Source organism: Pseudoliparis swirei, chromosome 9, assembly GCF_029220125.1.
Source record: "Pseudoliparis swirei isolate HS2019 ecotype Mariana Trench chromosome 9, NWPU_hadal_v1, whole genome shotgun sequence".
NCBI lineage: Eukaryota > Metazoa > Chordata > Actinopteri > Perciformes > Liparidae > Pseudoliparis > Pseudoliparis swirei.
The window spans coordinates 8281919-8306989 of NC_079396.1; the positions used below are offsets into that span (position 1 = coordinate 8281919).

The window sequence follows — 25071 nt, forward strand, 5'->3', positions numbered from 1 at the left end:
CCTGCCCCCACCACCACTTTGCAGGTAAAGTTTATTTGAAAGTTGTGTTCATAATACAGACATAAGTCATAAGTCATAAAATACAAAGATTTAATAAGTAAACAAGGTTTAAACGCTAATTAATGGAGGTAAAAACGTTACCCCCGCCCCTGCTTGGTCACTTACTGTTGTCAGATAACACTTTAGTTTACAGATGGAACTTTACTCATGTAGCATTTATATCTTTATGGCGTTCCCGTTACTTGCATTTACACAAACACTTTCACAAACAGTAACTTACATAAACACACTGTATTTGCTACATACTCATACATGCACAAACTATTCACGTACTCTAATCTCGAGCACCACTACGCTCTCAAAACCGCTAACAAGACTGTGAGACCTTAGCCAATGTACAAACAAAAACAATGTAGAAGTGACAATCAGAAACGTCCTGTTGAGCCCTAACTTCTCGAACTTGTTCAGGGTCTGACTCTGGTTCAAAACCATATGGTTGCACGACGCTATCTTCATCTGCAGTAGCCATATTTCTACAAAGGTAATGGCTAGCGGGGCAGGCAGCAGCTAGGCGAGCGCATCTCGTGGAGGAGGGGGGAGGGGGGAGCTGGCTCATTAGCATTTAAAGGAACAGGCACTCAAAACAGGTTAATAGATAGATAGATAGATATAGATAGATAGATATATACTTTATTAATCCCCAAGGGGAAATTTGTCGAGTCAGTAGCAGCAACACACAAGAATAAAAAAAAACAAAACACAAAAAAAACACACAAAAAACAAAACACAAAATATAAGAAGGGTTAGGGTGATCTGGCAAGAGATTAACTGTTGTAGAGCCTCATAGCCGTCGGCTAATCTGTGGGGAGGTGTTTTTGACAGGGTAAAAAGGGTGCTGTTTGAAATGATTATTGTGGTATTTTGACCAAAATATGTTACAAACATTTCATTCAGACCCCAAGGAACCATATCAACTTGTGGAAAAATGGGCATAATATGGGCCCTTTAAAGTGTTCCCTTCTGCCGCTCGCTCTCTCAGGGTCTGTCGGTGATGCTGGTCTTTACGGTGTTCAACTCGGAGGTAAAGGAGGCCTGGAGTGTAGCCTGTTTGGGTAAGAAGAGCCCCGTAGAAGACCAACCAAGACCACCGCAGAACAATGTGAGTTACACACAACCTCCCATTGGGTGGGGGTTTTGCTGCAGCTTGTGTCTGCCTCACGTAAAAAGTTGATATGTTGTCAGATATCTTAGTTTAAATTGACATTACTATGCAATCATTTATATATCAGTATGAGTTATACTATCATAATGTGATGGTCATTGTTGCAGGTTGAATCTAAGACCGTGATGCCACACTACATGATCCTAAAGCCATTGATTATGTTTTATTCTGTTCTACAGTATTGTCTTTTCTCAATGCACATTCTTTCTGTATCCATTACTACAACGGCACAAATGACCTCCTGCCTTTCATTCCTCCTTCCCTCTATCCACCCATACATTGTTCCTGTCCTCCCTCTCCTGCCTTCAGGGCTTGTCGCTGACCCAGATAGAAAATAATACTGACCAGTGGGGGTCTGCTCAGTCTCAGGTCCACTTCTACAAAAGCACTGTGCAGTGTGTGTGTGTGTGTGTGTATATGTGGTGTGTGTGGCCCTTTCTGCCTTCACATTTTTTCTTCACTCTCTTCCATCTTGAATGTGTGTTTTAGCTCAATGCATTCACTTTTCTTTAGTCTTTCTCATTATCCCAACCTCTATCCAGTAAACTTCATATGCAGCCTCAGTGTGTGTGTGTGTGTGCGTGTGCAAGTGAGAGAATATGCAGCCTCAGTGTGTGTGTGTGTGTGCGTGTGCAAGTGAGAGAATATGCAGCCTCAGTGTGTGTGTGTGTGTGCGTGCACGTGTGCAAGTGGGAGAGAGAAGGTGTGTATGCATGTTCACAATCTAATCTACTTTTTATCCCCACTTCTAGCAGTGTGTGTTTCTGTGTGTTTGTGTGTGTGAAGGTGTGTTAGTATATACGTAGTTCATTTCACCCTTTTAACCCCCATTTTCTCTTGAGAGCTCTTTCTCTCCATCACTGAGACATGGAGGGCAAAAATAAGTGATCCTTTCCAGAAGTATTATAAGACACAAATGACCCACTATTCGCATCGTTTCTGACTCGACTGCTCCTGTGTGATACGTTATTTATGACCACGGTGGTCTATTAGAGTATGGAAAGCTGAAAAATATTGACCCCATTTCCAGTCTAGTAGCTTCTGCTTATTAGCTTAGCCTCCTTTTCTTTTCTTTTTTCGGTCAGCATTCGGTCACGATAATAGCTCCGACAATTCCCGGGGCACTGTTGTAAAATATCGCGGTTGGTTGCTTTCGAATGCTTTCCAAAAGAAAGATGCCTTGACATGGTTCTTAAATTGTAGCCATCGATAATAGTACTCAGTGATATGGATAGAGAACATCAGTATCAGACAGAAGTCCTTTATGGGAATATGAATTATAAAAACATAGCGGAGGCTATTGGTGCACAGCGTAGCTTATAGCGAGAAGAGGAGCATTCCGACTCTCGATACGGGAAGTATGTTGTAACTCCAGACAATTGTTCAAAAAACGTCATGAGGGAGAAAATGTGTTTTTATTTGTCACAAGAAAATATGTTTTGTAGTTTTGTACCACTCAGTGTCATGGTTAAAGTAACCATGTTGTGTGTGTGTGTGTGTGTTTGTGTGCATTCAGATTCAGAACCCCTATCACAATGCATCTCTGTTGGAGCAGAGTGGGCTGCACCGCATCACCCTGGGGAACTCCACCATCTCCTCCGTCAGCTCCGCCAGGTATATACATTTAAAAAGGTTCACGCACACAAACACACACACACACAGAATGCACGAACACCTCACAAACTTTTCCTGACAAACTGGAAATAAATTTAGAAGGAAAGCGTCCAGCCCCTTTGCTTGTAGATTAGGACCGGCCTAATTCCTCCTATAGTTCAAGAGAAAATGGTTTAATACCCATAATGTACCTAGAAGTTATGAATTATCATTCAAATATAAATTTAAGTTTGACTGATTCTCTGTGTGTTGGAGAGACAGTTGTTTCAGGGAGGACATTCCCTTGCGAACAAAAACCCTGTCGTGCTTTTTGTGGGTCAGTGGGGTAAAGATGAAGAAGATTGGATGGAACAATGTACTGTAGTGTATGTAGAGCAAAACTAATGTACTCTGAGAAGGGTGATTGGTGTATTTATGCCTGAGTGTGTGTGTGTGTGTGTGCGTACAGTACATACTTTATATGTGTGTGTGGATGCCCTCTATTTTATATCTGTACTAGCCTGCGTGGCTGCATATACAATATACTATGTATATTCTGTGTGTGTGTGTGTGTGTGTGTTCTCACTTCTCCCCTCTTTCCCTGCTAGAGAAAATCTCTTAGCTCGACAGACGCTGGAACAAAACATTGTCCAGACCGGAGCGACAGACCTGGATGTAGCCATGTTCCACAGAGACGGAGGTGAACGCACAAACACAACCATGGAAACAAACACACACTCTCAACAAGCAGCAGTGAAACCTTCTCCATTTCTTCATCCATGTTTTTTTTTTCATTTACTTTCTCATCACGTTCTCCTTCCTTATAAATTTAAAGGTTTAAGCTCCCATCACAATGGAGAATAGCAACCTGTCAACGCTTTTTCACTCATCTGCTCTCTCCTTCTTCTCCCAGGTGAGGATTCGGACTCAGACTCAGACCTCTCCATGGAGGAAGAGCGCAGTCTCTCCATCCCGTCCTCTGAGAGCGAGGATAACGTCAGGCTCCGTGGGCGCATCCAGCGGCGATTCAAACGCTCCAATCACAGCGAGCGTCTGCTCACAGAGCCCGCCCACAACGGTACCAAAGGTAGACGAGCGTCTTAAGCAAACGATATTGATTAAATCAAAGATATTGGGTTCCAAGTTTTTTTTGATGGAGTGTTGCCCCCATCTATCATCTCTACCTGCTTAACCTGTGGAGGGTCGCTGGGGCTGGAGTGTATACAATCTCACTTCATGTGATAAACAGGATTCCCCATGGACAGGTCGCCAGTCTATCACAGGAATAACACATTTAGACTCACAATACCGGCTTTGCTTTCATTAAGAGTCTCCAGGTAACGGACCTGCATGTCTTGGGCTGCTGGGCGAAACCCACAGTCAAACAAGTTAGGACCCTGTTTCAAAAACAGTCCGCTCTTTGATCTCATATATGTAGAAACAAACAAAATGTGTGCCACAAAAACATACTCGACACGCCTTCAGCAAGAGAAAATGTCAGCGATAGTCATGCATAACACATGAGCTGATGGACTTCAAAGTATGTGATATGAATGCGATTCATATGAAAAGGCCAGATGTGCAAATCTATAAATCCAGACAAGAAATCCATTCTTAGCTTAATTAGCCATCTGGATCAATGAGCTCTATTCAGAGTAAAACGTATGAACGGATGGAGGAGGACAGGATCCAGATGGCCAGTACAGTCCAATCAATTCATCAAGGTGGTCGAACTGAAGGCTCAGTCTTTTTAACGGGTCGATTCAGTAGAGCAGTCGACTGGCCAGTGTGAGAGGACTGATGAAAAACACAGAAATAAAACAATACATCAAATATTTATTGTTATTTCATTGTTTAAAACATGTTGCAGAGAAGGAAAAAGCCTATCTGTATTTCAATTCAATTCAATTCAGTTTATTTGTATAGCCCATTCTCACAAATTACAAATTTGCCTCAGAGGCTTTACAATCTGTACACATAGACATCCCTGTCCCAGGACCTCACATCGGATCAGGAAAAACTCCCAAACAACCCTTTCACGGGGAAAAAGGGAAGAACCCTTCAGTAGAGCAACAGAGGAGGATCCCTCTCCAAGATGGACACGTGCAATAGATGCCATGTGTACAGAAGGAATCATTACACACAAATTAAAACACAGTAAGAACACAATCAATGAATATGACAGAGTGTATGAACAGTATTCTAACGATGGGAAAAATATGTGGTTGTTAAAGTAGGCTCCGAACATCAACGGTGCCACGATGTCATATGTTTTGCAGCTGGAAGGAAAAATTATTATTCAATTTGTTGATGGGAACAAACTATTTCATGAGTAATCTGAAAGTGATTGCTTCTTTTTGTGTGCTACAGATCTGGATGGCAATGACCTTTTGTCCTACTGGCCGGCTTTGGAGGAGTGCGAAACTCACAGCCTTCAGAAGTGGGGCTCAGAGCGCCCCCTGGGGTCAGATTACAGCAAGGACGCTGCCAACAACAACCAGACGGACGCAGCCCAGACTAGTGGGGATGAGAACGGCCTCACCCAGACCAACAGGCACCGCAAGGGTGAGAGAAACACACGAACATACAAGCTCAGGGCTCACTGACGTTTTGGATTTGCTTTTAACTGGGCGATGTAGTGCGAGTAAATATTGTCATGAAACAAATGATCATGTATAGGTCTATATTTATTAATCAGAGCCCTCACATAAGAATAAAACACAATGATACCTTTAAAAATAAAAAAAAAGTCTAAATTCAACTCTGGGAGGTGCGTAGACGCAGTTGGTTGCGACACATATAACATCTGTCTGCGGTGTGCGTCTCACCCTCGTTGACTGTCCCTTTGCTTTCCTGTTGCCTCCTTTCTGTCTGTTTATTGCTACTATAAGGGAAATGAAATCAGGACAGAAAGATAATTTACAAGCACAAAAAGCAAGCAAGATAAAAGACCGTGTCTACCGAGGTTTGCTGCGGACAGCGTCTTAATGGGACATACACATACACCCTAAAACCTATAGTGCTACCATCTAAGTGTTAGTAACATGAATCTCGGGATAATATTGTAAAATCATGTTGTTCTTTTTCGTATTTTCTATAGATAAAATAAGATAAGACATGTACTTTATTCATCTGGGGGAATTTCGGGAATAAAATACATCATCTTATCTTTTCTCTTATCTTATTTTATCTATAGAAAATATTTTAAATTTAAAAAAAACAAGCTTAAACCAAGGAGCAACGGTCAGTCGACTGTAGGCTAGACTAAACCAATCAGAATATGTACATTCTCAGTCGGGGCACTCCTGCTTATAAAACTCCAATCTTTGAATTGTCCCGTATGTATAATGCATAAAGAAATGGTCCATAAATGAAATGTTAATTAAGATAATGTCACATGTATATTGAATATGAAACATACCATCATAAAGTTGGAAACTTCAAAGTCTGAAACAATGTTTTTAACATTGATTCAAAGACTAAATTAGAAATAAGAAAGAAATCATATATTTGTATTTGCTTCTCTCTTTTACTTCTTGTTGCTTTAAATATCTAAAAAGTCATGTGATTCTCCAAATATATTAGTTTTTTTCAATCGCTAACAAGCGCTTACCCATACTTCAGATACTTTTTCTAAACTCTTAACACAGACTCACACCTACAAAGCACAATTGGCCAAATGGATAGTTTTCTTGTCAAAAGCACATTTTGTTAAATATATACTAACTCTTCATTTCAAAATAGAACACATCTTTTTCTGCAGACACTAACTTTACCAAAACACTGGAAATCTGACTCAAAATGAAATGATTCTGTCAAAGAATAACTCTTGTTTTCACTTCACAAGCTCCTTCCAGTCAATCAAAGTACACCAGGTTTCAAAACACTGGCTGTTGTTGACATTACAAAAACTGCATAGACTTTTATGTTTCAGTTTTTCAGGTATTTGCATGCAAAACATGCAATCCACTGTCTTTACACTACATTTATTGGCTGGGAACTGTATGTCCACATGTAATGTTCACATTCAAAAGCATTCCAGTAAAAAACAAATCAGTTTTTTCTCTGTGCTGTTTACTACAGGAGGTACAGTATAAATACTGTTTACAGTATGATGGAACAGAACAGGTTTTACAGTGTTGCTTACAGTGAACAAAATATCCAAGAAACACACAAGAGCATTCTGAACAAAAACACAACGGCAACAAGCCCAGATAAAAGGAGGGGGGGGGGACGGGGGACTATTGTTCCTTTACTGTAAAAAAGTTCAATCCAAACTGTTTTTCTTTTTTTCTTTTATTGTTTACAAATAAACTATGTTTTGGGGCAACGGCTGCAATAGATGATTGAACAACATTCGGTTAGTCAATGTAGGCGGTGTCTGTGTGATCAACATCTCAACCGGTCATAATCAAAATGTACATAAATTCTAATCCAAAACTTGTTAAAACATATTTCTCAAAAACATTCCAAACTCTGACCTACCATCAGGAGATGGGGAATCAATTGTTTGTTTATTATCAGCTGAGATATATTGTTTTATTACTGATATCATTGCAGAACAGGTTTTGAGACTGTATCTAAGGTTTGGAATATTGTGTTTGCCATTGTGGGATGTTGTGTTAACATTCGTAAATAATACAAGAACAATCCATCATTTTGTTGGAAGGTATAGCTTGTCTGTTAAGAAAATGTAAGCATTGTGGAAATGTGTTCACTGACTGCATATTGTTTGAAAACGACATGAAATGTGTGAATGGTACGGCCACAAAAGACCGTTGCTGTGCTAATTGTGTTTAGAGTTTTGAAAATGTGACCACTGATTGGACAAACGCTTGGTCGCGCTTGAAAAAAACTGTAATACATAGCCCATGAACACCTATTTTCCTGTTTCAGGTATCCTGAAGAATCGTATCGGCTGTCCCCCAGCACTCCAGGGTCTTTCCACCATGGGCCGCGCACCCAGTGAGCTCAACTGGTACCGGACCTCTACTCTGGGCCACCGGGGAGTCCCTGCAGCCTCGTACGGTCGCATGTACTCTGGCACAGCTGGTTCCCCTGGAGGTTCAGGTTCTCTTTCTCAACCTGCTTCCCGCTACTCCTCCAGGGAACAGCTGGACTCGCTGTCCCGGAGGCAGTTGTCCAGGGAAACACTAGGGAGGCAGACAGTAGGGGGGTCGAGGGACCGACTGGACTCCCGGGGTTCCAGGGACAACCTGGATCTCCTACCCAGGAGGAGAGAGGTGGGGCAGGGAGCGGGGCTGGACCACCAGCGAGTCTCATCATCCAGGGAGAACTTGACAGGATCAAGGGACAGACTGGACAACCACCACGCAGGTAGCCTTCACGCCTCGAGGGAGGACTTGAGTGGAAACGGGGGATTGGGAATTGATGGATACCTCAGCGGATCGAGGTCGCAGCTGAACTCGCTAACTCGGCGGCAGGCCTCATCCCGGGAGAACCTCGGAGGGGCGCTGATAAGCAGCAGGTCGAGGGAGCAGCTGGAGACCAACGGAGGCGGCTCCCAGGCCCAGCCGTGTCGGGAGTGGCTCCGGACTCTGCCTCCCCGACAGCCGTCGCACCCCGACCAGCCGCCCTCCTCCTCCCCTCCTCCCCCTATCTCTGAGGAACCCCAGCATGACCAGCTCCCAGCTCACGTCAGAGGACGACTGGACTCAGCACCTTCATGTAGGTACCCAGGTCAGACTGTTCCCCATGTCGCAGGTTCAAATCCAAACCCTCTGGGTCGACAGCCGTCAAGTGAACACCTGGATATTCTGTCCTCCATCCTAGCATCCTTCAGTTCCTCCGTCCTCACTCCTCCCTCCGCTGCATCGAACCCTGGGCCTAATGGCTCCGCCCTTGGGCCCTCCCCGCCCCAGTCAGCCACCTCCCACGGCATATCTGAAGTCTCCCCCAACTCCGAGTAAGTCCTTCTATGTTCATAAATAGTCTTTTTAGTCCCTTTTCCATTTTATGTCGTGTGTTTCGTCTTCAACTCTTCATTGTCTTTGATCCTGTGTAAAAACATGTTTGGGCTTTTACTTTCCTGCACCTTCTCCCTTTTCTGTCCCCCTAACTGATTTCTTCTTCCTCGGCAGCTCCATAGGAATCATGTCCACTCTTCCACTCTTCTTTTCACCTCTCATATTGTTCCTTTTCTGTCTCGCTTATCGTTTTAGCTCGGCTTTACTCAGCTGCCTCTGCTCCACTTCCTACTTTTCCGCTTGTGTATCTTCTCGTCCTTTATGTTTTATTCGGTCTCTCTTTGTCCTTTTGCCTTTCACAGCTCATTTCCATTTTGCTCCTGTATTGTATGTTTATATTGTATCTTGTCATCATTATGTGAAAGTAAAATTACAAACGGTATAGAAGTTCCTGTCTCAACGTATTGATGACTCATTTTCCTTTCCTTCACCTCAGAGCCAACCGAAGTGAAGGGCAGTCTTGATGGCCGCCTCCAAATCCCTTTATGCATTGCGACGGTGCTTGGAAAAGCAGGGACAAGTTCAAAGGTCATGGGTGGTCCTGAACCACTGGAGCACGCTGGGACGTCTGGCGCCTAGAAACAAACTTGAGTGAGAGGAGACAGAGTTGGAAAGAAAGTAGGGCAGAGAGCGTCCATTAGGTCGAAAGAGGGCTTGTGTATAAATTACATTTGTTTCAAGTCCCACCACCTCTACTACCTAAAAACTGTTAAAGAAAAAACACAAACTCCTCAGATTTCAACGTCAAGTTAACTTGATCAAGACAACATAGTTCTAAAAGAAGAAGAAAAAAGAAATGACTGTAAATAACATTTTTATACATTTTGTATCTTTTTCATTGGAGATGAAGAAGAAAATCTTTTGTGACGTTTTTTTTTTTTTTTTTTTTTTTAATGATTGTGTCCGTGTGTGAGTGAGGTTGGAGCGAGTGCCGCCTTGTTCGTTCCTGAGGGAGAGATTTCCCCCCGAACAAAGAAAAAAAAATCCCCAAATTTCTCCTGGAAAACAGTTTTCCTCAGAAACTTTTCCTCACACTCATCAATTCCGTGTATAGCGACGACAGGGCTCCGGCAATAGCATCTGACGAGATTATTTAAACCGCGGCACGTAACCACGTGGGGGAAAAATAGGGGGAAAAATTCAAAGTGGCGAAAAGTGATTGTAAATAGAGGAACGGGGTTATTATAGGAGAAGAGATGTGATGGAAGATGATTGTGAAGAGAAAGATGGCAAACGTTAAGCTAAAGCACCACATGAAGGTTCAGAGTCGGTAGTTCCGCTGTCAAAGCTCAGTCACAAGGGCCAAAGTATCGACTCTTTCAGGAGATTGGGGCGTTTTTTTTCGATCCACTGTATATGAATTTGACCTCGTCCTCTGTCTGTGTTTCCGGTGCTGTCTGAACCAGACCATATCAGTCGATCTATATTCAGGAGATCTGGCGGGTGGCGGTAGCTATCGGCCTCTGCATGAGGCTTTATCATTCAACAACCACATAAAGACCCTCAAGGTGTTTTGCATCTTTGATGCATGCACTCGAGCTGCCTCAAGATACGCCACAGGAGCCACAGGAACCGCCCAATCTCCCTCAGGCAGCATCCAGGAGACTAGTTTAAAAAAAAGCATCTCATCCTTAAATTCTGTGCAAATCCAAGCCAAAGGGAATCAGTATCAGTATACATTGCATCCAGCGTGGTGTCAACCAGAATATATGAGCTCATATCTGTAGCACATGAATCCCATGTCAGATTCGTTTTTTCTCTTTTTAATTGCTTGCCTTAACACAGTTGCTGGGGAATAACTTCAGGATATCTTTTATACCTGAGAAATTTCCTCCGACTTTTGCTAATAGGTTAAAAAAAAGAAGAGGTTCACACCAGAACACATTAACGCAGATTTGCTCTCATTGCTTCTGCTGCTGTACAAAAGACGATGATCTCATGATCCGGCGTACCCTCCGCTGCACCGTACCGGTTCATTGAGGAGGAGGGATGTCAGCTGTGTCGGCACTAAAAGCCTCCAAGTGTTTTTTCTTCCTCAACAACGTCTCCTTTCTCACAGCTGATGCCAGGCCTCTAGCTAACAACACACTGTAAGCACCGGAGACAGGAGGGCCGTGTCCACCAGCCTGCTGAGGAGTCAGGGGATTGTGGCTTTTTGTAATGAAAAAGAAAATGTGGCTCACTGATACCTGAAGGTAAATGAGGTCTGTGCATTGCCAACATGAGTTGTCTGAATGTCCTCTGTGACATTCAAACACAGTAACGACACTAGAACACACACACAACAAATAACACAGTCGGGATTAGATTAAATCATGAGGTACTAAACTAAGGTTGGAAAAGATTGAGTCAGAAACTGTGAAAGATGTACCTCCAGGACGAGGGCCTGGACGTTACTCATCTAAACAATGCTGACAGTGGGGCTACAAACACACACCTCACAAATGCATATCTCCCTGTTCTCACTGCTGCGCCGTCACCCCTACGTCCTTCAGAGTTGACAAGTAAACCAAGAGTTATAGTAGTATTTGCCAAAAAGTGCTCCTGCAGGGGAACACTGCCCACTATTTCTCCTCACTCCTTTCATTCAGCTGCTCCGTTGACCCATTTCTCCATTTACTCTTATCATAGATCCATTTGTTATCTTCAACTGACAGTACCTTTAACTTGTACAGACATGAGATTTATTTTATTTATTGACATTGTATTGATTATTTATATTGCAACTTTGTATGAGGTTGATTTATTTATTTTTTTGGTTGGGTCAAATGTTCCCCTCTTGTCCGTTTCTTATGATCCGAATCTCTCACTGCAACACATTCACAGATGAAGGACAAGACGAGAATGTGAAGATGGAAATGTGTTGCAAGGGGCTTTTGCTTTTCAGCGTTTCATTTGGTTTCTTGAATCAAATCGTGGGGGTAAAATCTGGAAAACAAATTCAATCCCATTTCGGTGCATTTATCCTCCCCAGACGGAAAGCCCTCATATCTGAACTAGTTTAATACTGGGTGTAAATAGAGCAGATATGTCTCAAAATGAAACCTTTTCTTCCCTGCTCATTGTAATAGATCCAAGGCGGAAGCTTCACATGCAAACCATCGGATCATTTACTGGTAACCTTCAGACAGCGACAGTGAAACAACTGAAACCTTCAGCTTCAGGTCAATCTGGCCTGGACCGACACGAGGGGAGACAAAAGGGACAAAGTTGAGACTAAAGTGTGGTGTGCTCTAAAAAAAAGAGAAGAAGATACAAGTGGGGAAGCGACGTTAGGAAAGAAACAGAGTGAGACATCGTCAGGCAGAGGAAGAGGAGGCATGGGAGATTGTCTTTGTTAGCTTGTGTGTTCATTATGGGATGCCTTCTATCCCGCCGTTGGTAAGGGGACGGCGGCATGGAAACAAATGAGATGTTGGGACAATAAAATAAAAAAACGTATTCCTACTAGGCTGTGTCTATATTTAGTGTGTGTGTGTGTGTGTTCATATGTGTGTGTTCATATTCATGAGAGGGAACATGCTGACGGGTATACTCTTTCTAGGCTCTCTGACTTTTCAAAGTGTCCTGTCACATTCAGTCATCGGAGGCGTTCAGCTGCTACCTTGATTCCCAGAAAAAACAGTAGCACCCAGCTGAGGCAGAATATAACAAGCCACCAAATGTATTTTTTCATTTCGGGGGACAAGTGGACATTTAGTTTATTCACTCTAATGCCAAGAGATCAATACCACTTGTGGCCATTAGCTTAGTTTAGCCTAACGACTGGAGGCCGGGGGAAGCAGCTCATCTGCCTGTGCCCAAAGCTACAAAGAAAAGCTTTCCAGCACCGTTACGATCAAGGCAGCGAATGCTCGAGTGTCTGAATAATCTGCTGGCAAGTCCCAAAATCATCACAGGCTGTAATAGCAGCGTAATAATGGCGCAAGGGCCACAAACTGTCGGCATACTACTGGCCATGTCGAGAATGTTTCTCTTCTCATTTTCTTTTTTTCTTCTTTGATTCGTCACTTGTCTGTAGTCAACTCCAACTTTGAGCCAAATACAAATTTATTTTTAAAGCAAAGACTGATAATTGAAGCGTACATACTCATGTTAGCATGCAAAAGAAGCTATGTAGGTCAAAATCTACACCTGCAGTGATTGGATGTAATCGCAATACATTCTTTAAAATGACATGTTTTCCTCAGAAATGGCCGATGACCTTTACAGATACCACCAAACTTAAAAACCAATGAAAATCTCGTTTTGAATACTGAAGAACATCTGATTAAATGACAGATAAAACTAAACAGGTACATTGTGATTTTGATCTCAACCCTTTTTCTATGTGCTTTACAAAGTTTTTAGCATTTCCGTGTACGGATTCTGTGTATAAGTCTGTTATTACCACATCTTGAAGGAAGTGTTGTCCTGAACTCATTTGGTTAATGTTGAATATCTTTTTTAAATGTTTTTAAAAGCTTATTTAAACAGAAACGGTGGTGGTTTGATCATTTGGAATAATGTAACATTCTTCAAAGAGCTACAGTTGTACTTTTGAGTCGTCTGTAATTCAAGTAATGTCACTTGTGCTTTCAACCACACCCAAACCGGAGAATTTTTACACGGGGAAAGTACATTTCTCCCTCTCTTTGCGTATTTAATTCAAATAGATGATGTGTAAAAAAATAGCATGGCACACAGACGGGAAAATCCAAGAAGTAACAAATGTGGAGCAGTTCATCCCGACGGTCCATACGTCTTTGCCTCTTCGTCACTGCTGCTGCTGGAAGACGCCGGCACGTCCTCGCCCATCCTCTTTAGCTTGGCTCTGTAGTAGCTCTTCTTCATCCGGAAGGCCTTCATCTTTTGCCGTGCCGCTCGCCTCTTCTCCCTCACCAGCTCCTGCTCCCACGCCAGGACCTTCATCCGGTTCTCCCACTCCAGGATCTTCATCTGCTGCTGCTGCTCCAGAGCGTCCGCTCTCTGCTGGTGCTCCTGTCTCGACAGGTCTGCGGGGTCGTGCTGAGACGACCGGCGGGTCGCTCCCTCTGCCTTGCCGCCCGCCGGCAGGTGCAGACGCTGGCTGATGACCTGGGAGGTGCCTGAAAGGTCAGAGGTCAACACAAAAACAAAGGTCAGTGAGGTAAACCCTGTTTTCTGTCCAAAACCTAGTGCTGAATGCATTTAACTGTCTACAAACAACACATCGCTGGTAGCTCAGAGGGTGTTTATAGCGCAGGAGCTTTCACAGGTAAACAGTCATTCAAAAGGTCACTAATCTCTGCCAACAGAAAGTTCACTGAGCAAGTGTCTTGAGGAAACTAATGCTGTGGCAGCTTGCGGAGCTTTATCGACCTGGGACTGTCAAGTAGGCGGTGGGAAATGTCACATCCTGGAGCTCTGCAGCATTGTGGGAGGCGGAGTTTATCGTGGGTCTGTGGTTCAGATTGGACCAGTCGCTGCCCGTTATTCTGTCCAAGGTGTCCCGCTGGAGGCAGAGGGCCACTTGCTCCTTGCTGTCCTCAGTCTGAGACGGAGAGAAGAAAATGTGTGTTGGAGTCAGTGATTCACAAGCTCTTAAAGGTGAAGGACCCCAATGAATTTAAACAAATGAGTCCACGGGCCCTTCATCAGATACTTTTGTCCCAGGATCTGATAGGAATTTAGCTTCTAGATGTTTTGTCACAGAAAGCATATGACCATGACCAAAAATATTTACCAGCTCCATGCTGCCGTTGGTCTGCCCAGCGGCATTTATCAGCATCACATCTTCTGCTGAGAAGAGAAAAGAAGAAAAAACACTGCAGGTAAATGTATTTCAGGAAAATATGCAGAGATTGCCTCCCTCTGGTGAAGACGGGTACCACAAAATCCTCCTCACCCACTATTGTTATTGATTGTATCAGGTGATGAAGCATGATGGCAAAATCAATTTGGGGATTTGGGGACTTGACTTATTAAAAAAAGTCAACAAAGTCCCCCTCAAATATTTCAGACAGTTTCAGGTTGAGTGCTGTTTGCAATTTCTAAAGCGATAACAACAATAAATGTAATCAGTTACCAGATGAGTCTTTAAAATGGAGGACATTTAGTCGACTCTTTTATCCAAAGCGACTTATAATCATGTTACATTCATACACCATAGACAAAGCTACAGGGAGCAATTCAGGGTTCCGTGTCTCGCTTCAGGACACATCGACTAGGGCGGGGATTGAAACACCAACCCCCTGATTGAAAGAGAGACCGGCTAACCACTGACCCACAGTCGCAGATTCTCAATGCTCACACTAGAGAGACAAGAGACACAAAGAAGTTTAAATGTTCTGTGAGAGGTCAAGAAAGTACATAAAGAACACCTAAACTACAGTTTATAAAAGCTGGAAAAGTCGAGATTTAATTCACGAATGAACAAGATTAACCAAAACACTTTGGGAATTAGAAAAAAAAGAAGTGCAACATTTGGGGGGGGGGGGGGGGTAATGGAAAAGGCTGATTTTATATTTATTTTGAAAAACTAATAGAAGTGCTGTCAGTCTCAGTTCACACATCTCATAACTAGATGCAGATGGTCTGATGAAAATGTGTTTTTGCAATTTGGGTCAACTTTATAGATCCCAAATTGGTCATTAAACCGATAACATACATACAGGGTTTTGATTCAATTCAATTCAATTCAGTTTATTTGTATAGCCCAATTTCACAAATTACTAATTTGTCTCGGAGTGCTTTACAATCTGTACACATAGACATCCCTGCCCCAAAACCTCGCATCGGATCAGGTAAAACTCCCAAATAACCCTTCAGGGGGGAAAAAAGGGAAGAAACCTTCAGGAGAGCAACAGAGAAGGATCCCTCTCCAGGATGGACAGGTGTAATAGATGTAATGTGTACAGAAGGACAGATTTAGAGTTAAAATACATTCAATGAATATGACAGAGTGTATGAATAGTTCGTAGTTGGCATATTCCACGATGGAGGCCTCCACGATCCATCAGGCAGATGGAGGTAGAGAGGAGTGGGTGGGTGTTTTAGTAAAGTTGAAGAACTGTTCAATTGGAAAACGGAATCCAAATAAATGTTACACCAGAATTGTTAATTGAGACATACTTTTATTTCCACAATAATGGAATGTAATAGGTTGTATGATACATTTACTGATTACCTCATATACTTCACAACTAGAGCTGCACACTTTTTAACTATTAAATGAACGGACAACTATTTTCATAATCAACTAATCGGTTGGAGTGAACTCAGAATGCTGTGATTAGCTTCTGGAAGTGTCTTTACTCTGTGATCGTAAACTGAGTGACTCTGAGTGGACAAAACAAGACCTTTGAGGACACGTCATCGTGGGCTCTGATGGACTATGTCAACAGTTTATAGACTAAACGAATACTTGATTAATCGAGAAAATAATCGCCATCAAATAGAAAACAGCGCTGATGAACATGTTCCACTTGCTCAAGGACACTTTCTGCAGGCTGCAGATGTTCAACTCCAGCAGCTCCTCGTCTCCACTGCAGAGACGCGCTGACTTTTGTGTTTGCAAAGCTCTGAAAATCCAGCCTACGACTCATACGGAAGTTTAGGAAAAGCTTGCGAGGTTATGACGGATTACAACTCCCGAAAGCAACTCTCTCTCTCTGCCTCATCCAAGCGAGACAGAAGACTCGACCCGAGGGGGAAGCAGCGGGTGATGACCTGGGACAGATGTTTCTCCACACGACGTGTACACTGTTGTTGCAGCCAAAACCATACATACCAACAACAACAATAACATCAATAAAACTGCCACACTACGACCCGCAATCCAACCACCTGAGCGAACAATGGCCGGTCCCTGTCGCCAACAGAACCCGCGTACCTTCCCTCAGCTTGCGGACTGCCGCTTTGTGGCCAGCTCCTCCTGCGTGGCTGGTGAGAGCAGCCTCGCCCATCGTCTGAAGTTTGATGGATCTACAGCAGGCCCTGCATCGGGCGCAGTGAATGTCCTGGAATTCCTTCACCAACCAGTCTTTGTAAATCACCTTCGAAAGCCAGGAGTCCTGGAATTTACATTTTCCAGGCATGGTTAGCGATGAAAGTGAGCTGGACCGATACCTTAAGGTTGGGGGCAGGCGGAGCCTCTTGCCACTGTCTCCTGGTGCGTTCAGGGGCTACTCGGAATAGCAAAGGGTATCTGCGTCGTTGCGCATATTAATTGATATTAAGCCATGTATTGTTGACATACAGACAGCTAGAATGTGTACTTCTACCTTATGTAACTGCATGTGATATTCCTCGGTCTGAAATAACTGAAAGTATCACAAAGAAAGTGAAGCACAAGTGTTGGTGTAGTCAATACAAAGTATGTATTTGTGTAAATACGAGTCAACAAAAGTTAAACAAAAGAACAAATACATATTGAATAAATAGCATATGATTCATTTTTAAAGGGGAGCAACAATACTTTTAACTCGCGCTAAACAACATAGTTTCCCAAAAAACACATAAAGATAGCACAACTTTATGGGGTCGGTCACGTGTCGTTTTCTCCAATAGAAATACGACTATGCCTTTCCTATAACCAATCAGCGTTTAGAAAGCTAGCAGTGTACCCTGATAGGTTTAAATGCGACACGGAAATACAGGAACACATGGGTACTAGGGCGCTATTAAATATGTTTTAATACAGATTTGAGGCACGCTTATTCTCCGTTTGAGTGTTTTTATAAGTGAACTATGTTGCGGCACAAGAGGGACCGATAAAAGTGGCTTTTCATGATCTGTACACACCACATAACACAAGGAGTGCTCTTGCTTTTAGCTTCTTTTGCTAACTTGGAAGGCTAAAAGTGTTCCAATATAGAATGTTTTTCACCATTTTAAGATTTGAAATGCCGATCATACACGATGCCTGTCTGCCACCTTTTCTAACCACCGTCTTTAACAAGTGTGCCTTGTCACTTTATATGTTTCAGACCCCATTGTTGATGTGTCTCCGATGAAAGTTAGACGATCATCAAAGAATGGAGACCGCAGCCCTTGTGGCTCCAGTCACAGCACTGGAGTTCCTTCAGGATGCTTTTCTACTGACGGGTAGGAAGTCGTGACGTGAGATCATATGAACGTGTTATGCACAAATATGGATTTTAAAAGACAAACACAAATGTTCCAACTATGATGCATTTATAATTATACATGTTTGAGCTACTCTTACTACATATCCATGGGTAAATGTGGCCATATGTGTTAAGCCTAGTGGTGGAGAGTGTGTCTCTTATTTTGAGCTTATTTTGAAAGAGGAATGAACTCTGAAGGATCACACAACACACATTCTTCTCTTACCCTTTCATGACAGGCGAGGGTCCAGTCTTGACGGTGTTCAATCTGCATCCTCGCCCCAAAGCCTGTGCATCGCTGAGTGTGCTCCAACACTACAGAATCCACGGGATACGGCCTCGAAGTCTGAAGGTTGTCCCAGCACAGAGATCTGCGACAGGAACATCTGGGAAGAATAGAGATGGTGAGCACAAGCAGATGTTTGTTTTCACTGTTCTCTTGATCATTTATTCTGTTGCGTCCAGGGAGAGATGCATCCAAACTTGACACGCTAATTTGAGTGAAATCAGAGGGACAGATGAATCTTAATTGTCCTAAGTGTTGGTAAAGAGTTTGCACTCTAGTTATTCTTTACAGATATTTTTAAATGTATTCCCTCTCAAAAATTCACAAAATATATTAATTTTTTTCAGAGCCGAGTGCCACGTCGGAGCCCACGTTCTATGACCTTGCGGTGTTTGGAGGCAAAGCCGTGAGGCTGGTGAGGCTCCATGTGGATCTCCAGGATGGGGAGCATCTGCGCTTTGAGATTCTGGGCCCCCTCGCCAAGCTACAGGACTGGGCCCTGGATGTCCGTTGGCTCTGTGGACACAAGCGCTCACTGCTCTGTGTGGCTGTAGCTCACAATAGCGCTCTTCTTCTGGACATCGTCACAGGAAATATCATGTTTCAGCGCTCCTGTCTGGAGGGATGTCTGCTGTACTCTTCCCTCCTTCTGGTGCACGAATCCTGGGAGGATACCGTCTTGTTAGGAGGGACTGTTTTCAACCAACTGGTTCTCTGGAAGCCTGGGGGAGGTGGAGACAAAAGTGTTGATTCCAAGCATAAAGCTCCAGTTGAGAGACGGCTGCTAGGCCACAGTGGGGTCATCTTCGGCATCTCTTACCTCCAGGAGAAAGGGTGGCTGGCTTCGGCCTCCGATGACCGCAGTGTAAGGATCTGGCGTGTTGGTGCTTTAGGGGGCCCCGAGGGGAAATGTGGAGACGTCAACCCGGCTTGTTTAAGGGTCCTGTACGGACACCAGGCTAGAGTTTTCTCGGTGCGTCTCTCCCCGGGGAATGTGTTTAGTGCTGGTGAAGACGGGGCCTGTTTAGTCTGGGACTGGGCTGGAGGTGGCAAGGTGGTTCGGACCTTAAAAGGACACAGAGCAGGGGGGGTTCGTGCACTCGCAGTCAGCGAGGGAACCGGAGATGAAGAGAGATGGGTGGCTTCAGGGGGGGCAGATGGAGGGGTGAGGTTGTGGAGGGTAAAAGGGAGTGAGGAAGGGAAGGAGAAAATGGAGGACGCAGTAACAGAGAAGATTACTGACCTGAAATTCCCTGGCCACAGCTTGCCTAAAGTAGTTTGCATGTCAGAAAAAGAGGATGCAAATGCAAGTTGGAGTGAGAGTATGTTTGTTGTCTGCACTGACCAGGGAACAGTTTACCAATACAGCGATGGCCAGTGGGAGATGCTATGGCAGGGGACTCCCGAATTCCAATCTTATTGTGTGATGGAAACGGTCACTGTCCATGTGAAAGGCTCAACAGCAAAAGTTAATTTGTGTGCTGTGGGAAACCTCAGCGGATCCATACAGGTCTTCCCCATCTCTCATCCTCAGTGTGGGTTTCCCCTCACAGGTGCATCAGGGAAGATCCATAGTCTTATTTGGCAAGCGGTAAAAGACAACATTTATTTGCTGGCATCAGGCTCTGAAGGAATCGTCTATCGCTGGTGTCTAGAGGTAGATTCAGGGGAAAACTCCTCCTTGGCTCTTCGTGTTCATCCCCTTCCTTCTTTCCGTCTTCCCGCCTGTGGCAAGTGCTGGCTGACAGCCGCAGTGCGCCTCCACTCCGCGTCACGGGGGTTGCTCTGGGTGTGCGGAGACAGGAGGGGGTCCCTGCTCTTGTTTCAGGAGGGAGCAACGCAGGAGCAAAAGATTGGAGACAACAAACGGATGGATGAAGGCTGGCTGACCGGCAACAAACAAACGGATGAGGAAGGGGTTGAGGGAAGCGGCATCGGTTGGGAGAGAAAAAGTGAAATGAAGGAGGAGAGGGAAAGAAAAGAAGTGGATGACCTAACGCTGCGCCCACTGAGCTGCCTGTTCGGGGTGCATGGAAAACAGGGTGTCACTTCAGTGCGTGAATACCAGGGGCTGCTCTACAGCACTGGCAGGGACGGCTGTGTGAGGGTCTTCAGAGTGCTCCATCTCGTAGCACCGGAAAAGCTTGAAGAAAAAAGTAATGGAAAGGGTGTAGAGAACAAAGTGGGGCTTCAGCTGGAGGTTCTCCGAGTCCAGCGGGCATGCAAGGGTATGGAGTGGCTGGAGAGGGTTTTGATCCTTGAATCTGACATTCCAGAGGAGCGGGGGGAGGAGGAGAGGGGCGAGGAAGAGCTGGGAGGGGAATGTGAGAACTACACGACGAAGAAACAACATTCGACAGGAAGGCTGGAGGTTCCAGAGGAGAGGGAGGAGAAGGGGAGCTTTAGAGGAGAGGAAGGAAAGATAGAAAACAAGGGACGAGAAGCCAGGTTTGCTATTATTGGCTTCCATGCTGCCCACTTTGTGGTTTGGGACCCAGTGAGGCAGGAGAGGCTCTTGGCGGTGCCTTGTGGTGGGGGCCATCGCTCTTGGCGTCTCTGGCCGTCCCACAAAGGAGTCTGGCCCGGTTATGGAGCGCTGGTCTTCATCAGGCAAGGGGCTGTCATGGCTTCACAACCCCCTGGAGCGGCACCGAGCTGGGCTGGGAAGTTGGGAAGGAGCGGAGGGTGGGGTCTGAGAGAGGGCGTCCACGGGAAGGGCATCGGGTGCGTGTGCCGGCTGGGGACAATCAGAGGAACGAGGAATGAGATGCCAACAAACAACACGAGAGATTTCACAAATACTGAGGGAAGAGGCGACGCAGAGGAGGTGGCGAGAGAGGAAGAGCATTGGGAGATAGTGGTGACGGGAGGAGAGGACACGAGCTTAACCGTCCTCGCGGTACGTCCCGACTCCGGCAGCGTCAAAGTCCTCTCGGTCATCACTGACCACATCTCGAGCATTCGCACGGTGACGGCAGTGACGCGTCCGGAGGGAGGAGGCGACAACCGGACGCCGTCTCTCTCCGCCCTGCTCGTGTCGGCCGGCGGGCGAGCTCAGATGCAGTGTTACCGGCTGTTGGTCGGCTGGGACAGGCAGAGACTGGTTCCCACCTGCCAGGTGATCCAGGTGGCCGGTCACCGATTGGACGAACAGTGGGAGAGGAAGCGGAACCGGCACAAGACGGTGAAAGCGGACCCAGAAACCAGGCGAGTTAAGGGTTGTTTTCTGAGCACATGTGAAGGCAGTTTCAGCCATAGAGAGAGGGACTTTCTCTTCACTACCTAACGCCTCGGCCCTTTGAAGTGCTTTTTTCCTCTTCCCTTTTCATCCTCAAGAAAGGTTTACAAGTTTTTTAAGTGCTCAAGAAAATCAGCAACTGGACTTCAGCTTGAAGCTAAATTTCCCTCCATGCTGTTGTCCTTTAAATTTCTCATCTATTCTCACCAGCTGTCTGTGTGTTTCAGGTACATGTCTCTCGTGGCGGTGGATGACAAGACGGACGGGTGTCTTCTGGCTGTGGCCTGCAGCGACGGAGCACTCAGGTTGGTGTCCGTCCCGGAATCATTAATCACAGTTATGTTTCAGGCAGCTGGAGAAACCAGAATGTCTTCAGACTGTCGCTCTCAAATGAGTATTTGGCTCAGTGAAGTGGCCGTAACTGAAGGTAGGAGAAAGTGTTGCAATGTGAGTTGAATGTGGCCAAAGACATTTGCTTTATTTCGTGTGTTCTGTCGCCCCCCTTGAACAGCTGCATGCTCGACCTTAAACGCTCTTGTTGTCTCACTTAATTTCATTTTAAATTGCACTATTTGCCTTGTAATGCTGCACTTGTTCTCTCCTTTTTTTCTGTTATTCTCGCCTCCATCACTTTCCAGGTTGTTCTCAGTCAATGAAGTAAAACATCAGATCGAGTTGATGTGGGAGACGTTTCACCACCATCGCTGTGTTCTCAGTGTCGCCGCCTGCAGCCTGGAGGACAGAAGAGGCAACAGGTGAGCCCATGTTTGCTTATGGTTTTGTGTTATGGTTAAGTCAGTCCTTCGTATGAGCCCAATCTAAACCTGACTTTTGACTGTTTTTTTAATATACATTTAATATTCTTAATCATGTCATTTAACCCTCCTGTTACCTTAGGGTCAATTTGACCCCATTCAATGTTTAACCCTCCTGTTACCTTTATATTTACTGACATATTTTACCCTTGACCCCAGCAATTAAAACCTCCAGAAAATTATTAGAATTAATATTTTTTTCCAAGTTTAAGTGTGAGGTACTTTATATTTGTTTGTTGACTACCTAAATAGCCCTTTAAATATATAAAAAAGTTGATATTTCTTATATGTTTGACACAGTAAAAAACAGCCTGTGGTCAAATTGACCCGAAAGAACACCGACATTAAACATTGAATGGGGTCAAATTGACCCTAAGGTAACAGGAGGGTTAAGAAAATAGGAATTATAGGAAAAATAAGAATTCAATATTTGGAGCTCAGTTAATTTAGCTTCACTTTGACTTTTTGTTTTTGGATAACATGAAGAAATCTCTCATACACATGTTTGCATCTGTCGCAGGTGTACGCTGCTGTTCAGTGCTGCAACAGATGGCAAAATTGCAGTGTGGGATTTAACTGGTGCTTCTTCCTTACCGGCCGGCACTTCGAGCCGTAGTCCAACTACACCAATCCACCGGCTCGATGTTCACGCCCACCAGAGCGGCATCAATTCATTGGCTGTTTGGGCAGAGGATCTTGGACATCAAGAGGGCGGTTGCCTGGTAACTGTTGCTAGCGGAGGGGATGATGGGCAGCTGACAGTGTCCACGATAAGGGTGCAGTACCCCGAGGACCGAGAGATTTCTCTGATATCTCTAGAAACCCAGTTACAATCCCTAAACCAGCTTCACCTTCACCTCTACTCTCAGTTCTGCGTTGCGCTGGCTCACGCTGCCCCTCTGACCGCCCTGAAGCTCCTGAGCCCGGACCTGGTGGTCTCCACCTCTCCAGATCAGAGGGTTTGCCTGTGGAGGGTTGGCAGTACCGACATCCATCACATCGGGGCGCTCTTCTGCCATGTTGCAGATGCTGCAGGACTTGCAGTGTGGGAGGGGACGATGACAGAGGAGGAGGAGGGAGATGAAAATAAGAAAACAAGATTTGAGTCTGAGCAGGAGATTGCTATTTGGAGAGGGAGTCAGACAGGATTAAAAGTGATGTGTCAGACAGCTGCACAGTTCAATAAGGACAATAAAACGGCTGATGAGGCCAAAGATGGAGAACCTGTTGGAGCCGCGAGCGAGACAGGTGACCCAGTTTGTTGTCAAACCAGTAATGAGAAGGGAGGTGAGACAGCTGGCGAATGCAGAAATCAAACAGAGGCTAACAGCTTGGGTGAGACAGAGAGTGATGTAAATACTGAGGCGGATTTGAAGGCTTCCTGTGAGAGCGAGAAGAGGAGAGGAAAGACGGGATGGGTGCTGGTCTGCGGCCAGGGCTTCCAGCTGCTACGAGTCCCAAATATGGAGAAGGATGCAGAGATGTGGACCACCAGGAGAGGAAAGGAGTTGAAGTGACTTCATGAGAAAAGTCAACTTAAGTGGAATCAATATCTATCAATATCTGTGGTCCAAACAATGCTCTGCTGAATGGACACCTTAAACAACAACAAAAGTATGAACTACTTGTTAAATTTCTTATACAGGATTTGATATCAAATGGATTTTACGTTGGTCATTTCCAAATTACATTTTAAATAAAGTTTATTTATTCTCAAGCGTTGTCATTTTTTACAGGGCACCTTGTACTTGCATAAGGCATTCATTACGTATGCGTTTGGTGAAGATTTAATAAAAGCAAATCCAAAAATATTGATTGTATTTCTGAAATAATTTCAGCAGGAATGTCACTGTGAAGAGAACTATAAGGGACTTCTCTTTTGGAGGGGTTGGACTGATTAAAGTTTTTTTTAACTTCTCTGAAAACTAATGCCTGTCATACATTTCTTTTCGAGACTGAAAATGCTTCTCTGGAATCTGGCCACATTTCTGCTTGTACCAATCAGAAAGTAAAACATCTTCAAAGGTATAATGTGTTGAGTTATTTTTGATCCAGCATGTTGCGCATCTCAACCAACCAGGAAATAAAGCTGTGTTTTTGAAGAGAGCCTTGGGACTCAGAGGTCGGAGCAAGGCCAAATCAAAAGTGGGCCTTTCATAAAATGTCTCCAAAATAAATAACAAAAATAGATAAAATGTCACCCTCTTGTCCGGTACTCACTTCTTCAAAGGCTTTCTTGGAGTTAAGACTTAGTGTTCTGTTTAGAGCTACAATTTAACTTAGATTATGGTTTGGCAGTTAGGAGGGTAGTAATAAATTCGTCAGTGACCATGTATCTGCTTTTATAGTCCCGTTCTGCATTAATTATGAAGAACATAACTGTTTGGTGTTTCCATGTATAACCGTGCCCACCCGTACCCTACGATTGTGTTGTGCACGTGCTCTGATATGCTAATTTAGCACTGTTGAAGCAGAAATGTGTTGTGATATGAATTGCTAATACGACTTAGGTGGCAGGGTGACATGGGTCTGTGCACAATGTTTGTGTGTGTGTGTGTGTGTGCATGTATCAGAGTGTCTGTCTGGTATGCAAATATAGCCGAGTGAGATGAAGTGTGAGAGGACTAGCAGCATGTTACCTTGTGCCACTTTAAATGTCATACAGAGCGTGTTGATTCACAATCATCGGCCTGGAATTTAAATGTAAAAGTGTGTCTGTGTGTGTGTGTGTGTGTGTGTGTAGCCTGCAAAACCTTTTGTCAATCTGTGTGTGTGTGTGTGTCTGTGTGGAGGGCAAGGTGGGGTCAGAGCCCATGAAGGGGCCCGACTACAGGTATCCAT

The 25071-nt window shown here is 44.5% G+C and overlaps 3 protein-coding genes across 5 annotated transcripts in view; 2 read left to right on the forward strand and 1 right to left on the reverse strand.

Annotated features, from left to right (window-relative positions):
* Positions 1 to 12252, forward strand: part of celsr3 (cadherin, EGF LAG seven-pass G-type receptor 3) — a 105029-nt gene extending 92777 nt beyond the window's left edge. The window contains exons 31-37 of the mRNA XM_056422351.1: positions 1040 to 1159; positions 2739 to 2836; positions 3424 to 3515; positions 3729 to 3902; positions 5186 to 5380; positions 7712 to 8741; positions 9239 to 12252. Coding sequence (XP_056278326.1) covers positions 1040 to 1159; positions 2739 to 2836; positions 3424 to 3515; positions 3729 to 3902; positions 5186 to 5380; positions 7712 to 8741; positions 9239 to 9266 — 1737 coding nt within the window. The 3' untranslated portion in view covers positions 9267 to 12252. The remainder of the gene's footprint in view (positions 1 to 1039; positions 1160 to 2738; positions 2837 to 3423; positions 3516 to 3728; positions 3903 to 5185; positions 5381 to 7711; positions 8742 to 9238) is intronic.
* A 582-nt stretch (positions 12253 to 12834) lies between these two features.
* LOC130199131 (uncharacterized) lies at positions 12835 to 18200 on the reverse strand. 3 transcript variants are annotated; one of them, XM_056422354.1, is made up of 6 exons: positions 18118 to 18165; positions 17046 to 17084; positions 16655 to 16835; positions 14507 to 14559; positions 14143 to 14314; positions 12835 to 13889 (listed from the first exon to the last, which is right to left on the reverse strand). In XM_056422354.1, the coding sequence occupies exons 1-6, from the start codon at positions 18163 to 18165 to the stop codon at positions 13525 to 13527; spliced, it is 858 nt and encodes a 285-aa protein (XP_056278329.1). In that variant the 3' UTR covers positions 12835 to 13524. The 3 variants fall into 3 exon arrangements, with proteins under 3 accessions (XP_056278329.1, XP_056278328.1, XP_056278330.1); XM_056422353.1 differs by having other exon boundaries at positions 14507 to 14562; XM_056422355.1 differs by lacking the exon at positions 17046 to 17084 and having other exon boundaries at positions 14507 to 14562; positions 18118 to 18200.
* Positions 17410 to 23947, forward strand: wdr6 (WD repeat domain 6). The gene is made up of 7 exons (XM_056422352.1): positions 17410 to 17430; positions 17751 to 17868; positions 18131 to 18295; positions 18525 to 21384; positions 21643 to 21720; positions 22054 to 22170; positions 22751 to 23947. Exons 2-7 carry the CDS (start codon positions 17799 to 17801, stop codon positions 23745 to 23747), a joined length of 4287 nt encoding a protein of 1428 aa, XP_056278327.1. The 5' UTR covers positions 17410 to 17430; positions 17751 to 17798; the 3' UTR covers positions 23748 to 23947.
* Positions 23948 to 25071: the final 1124 nt, after the last annotated feature.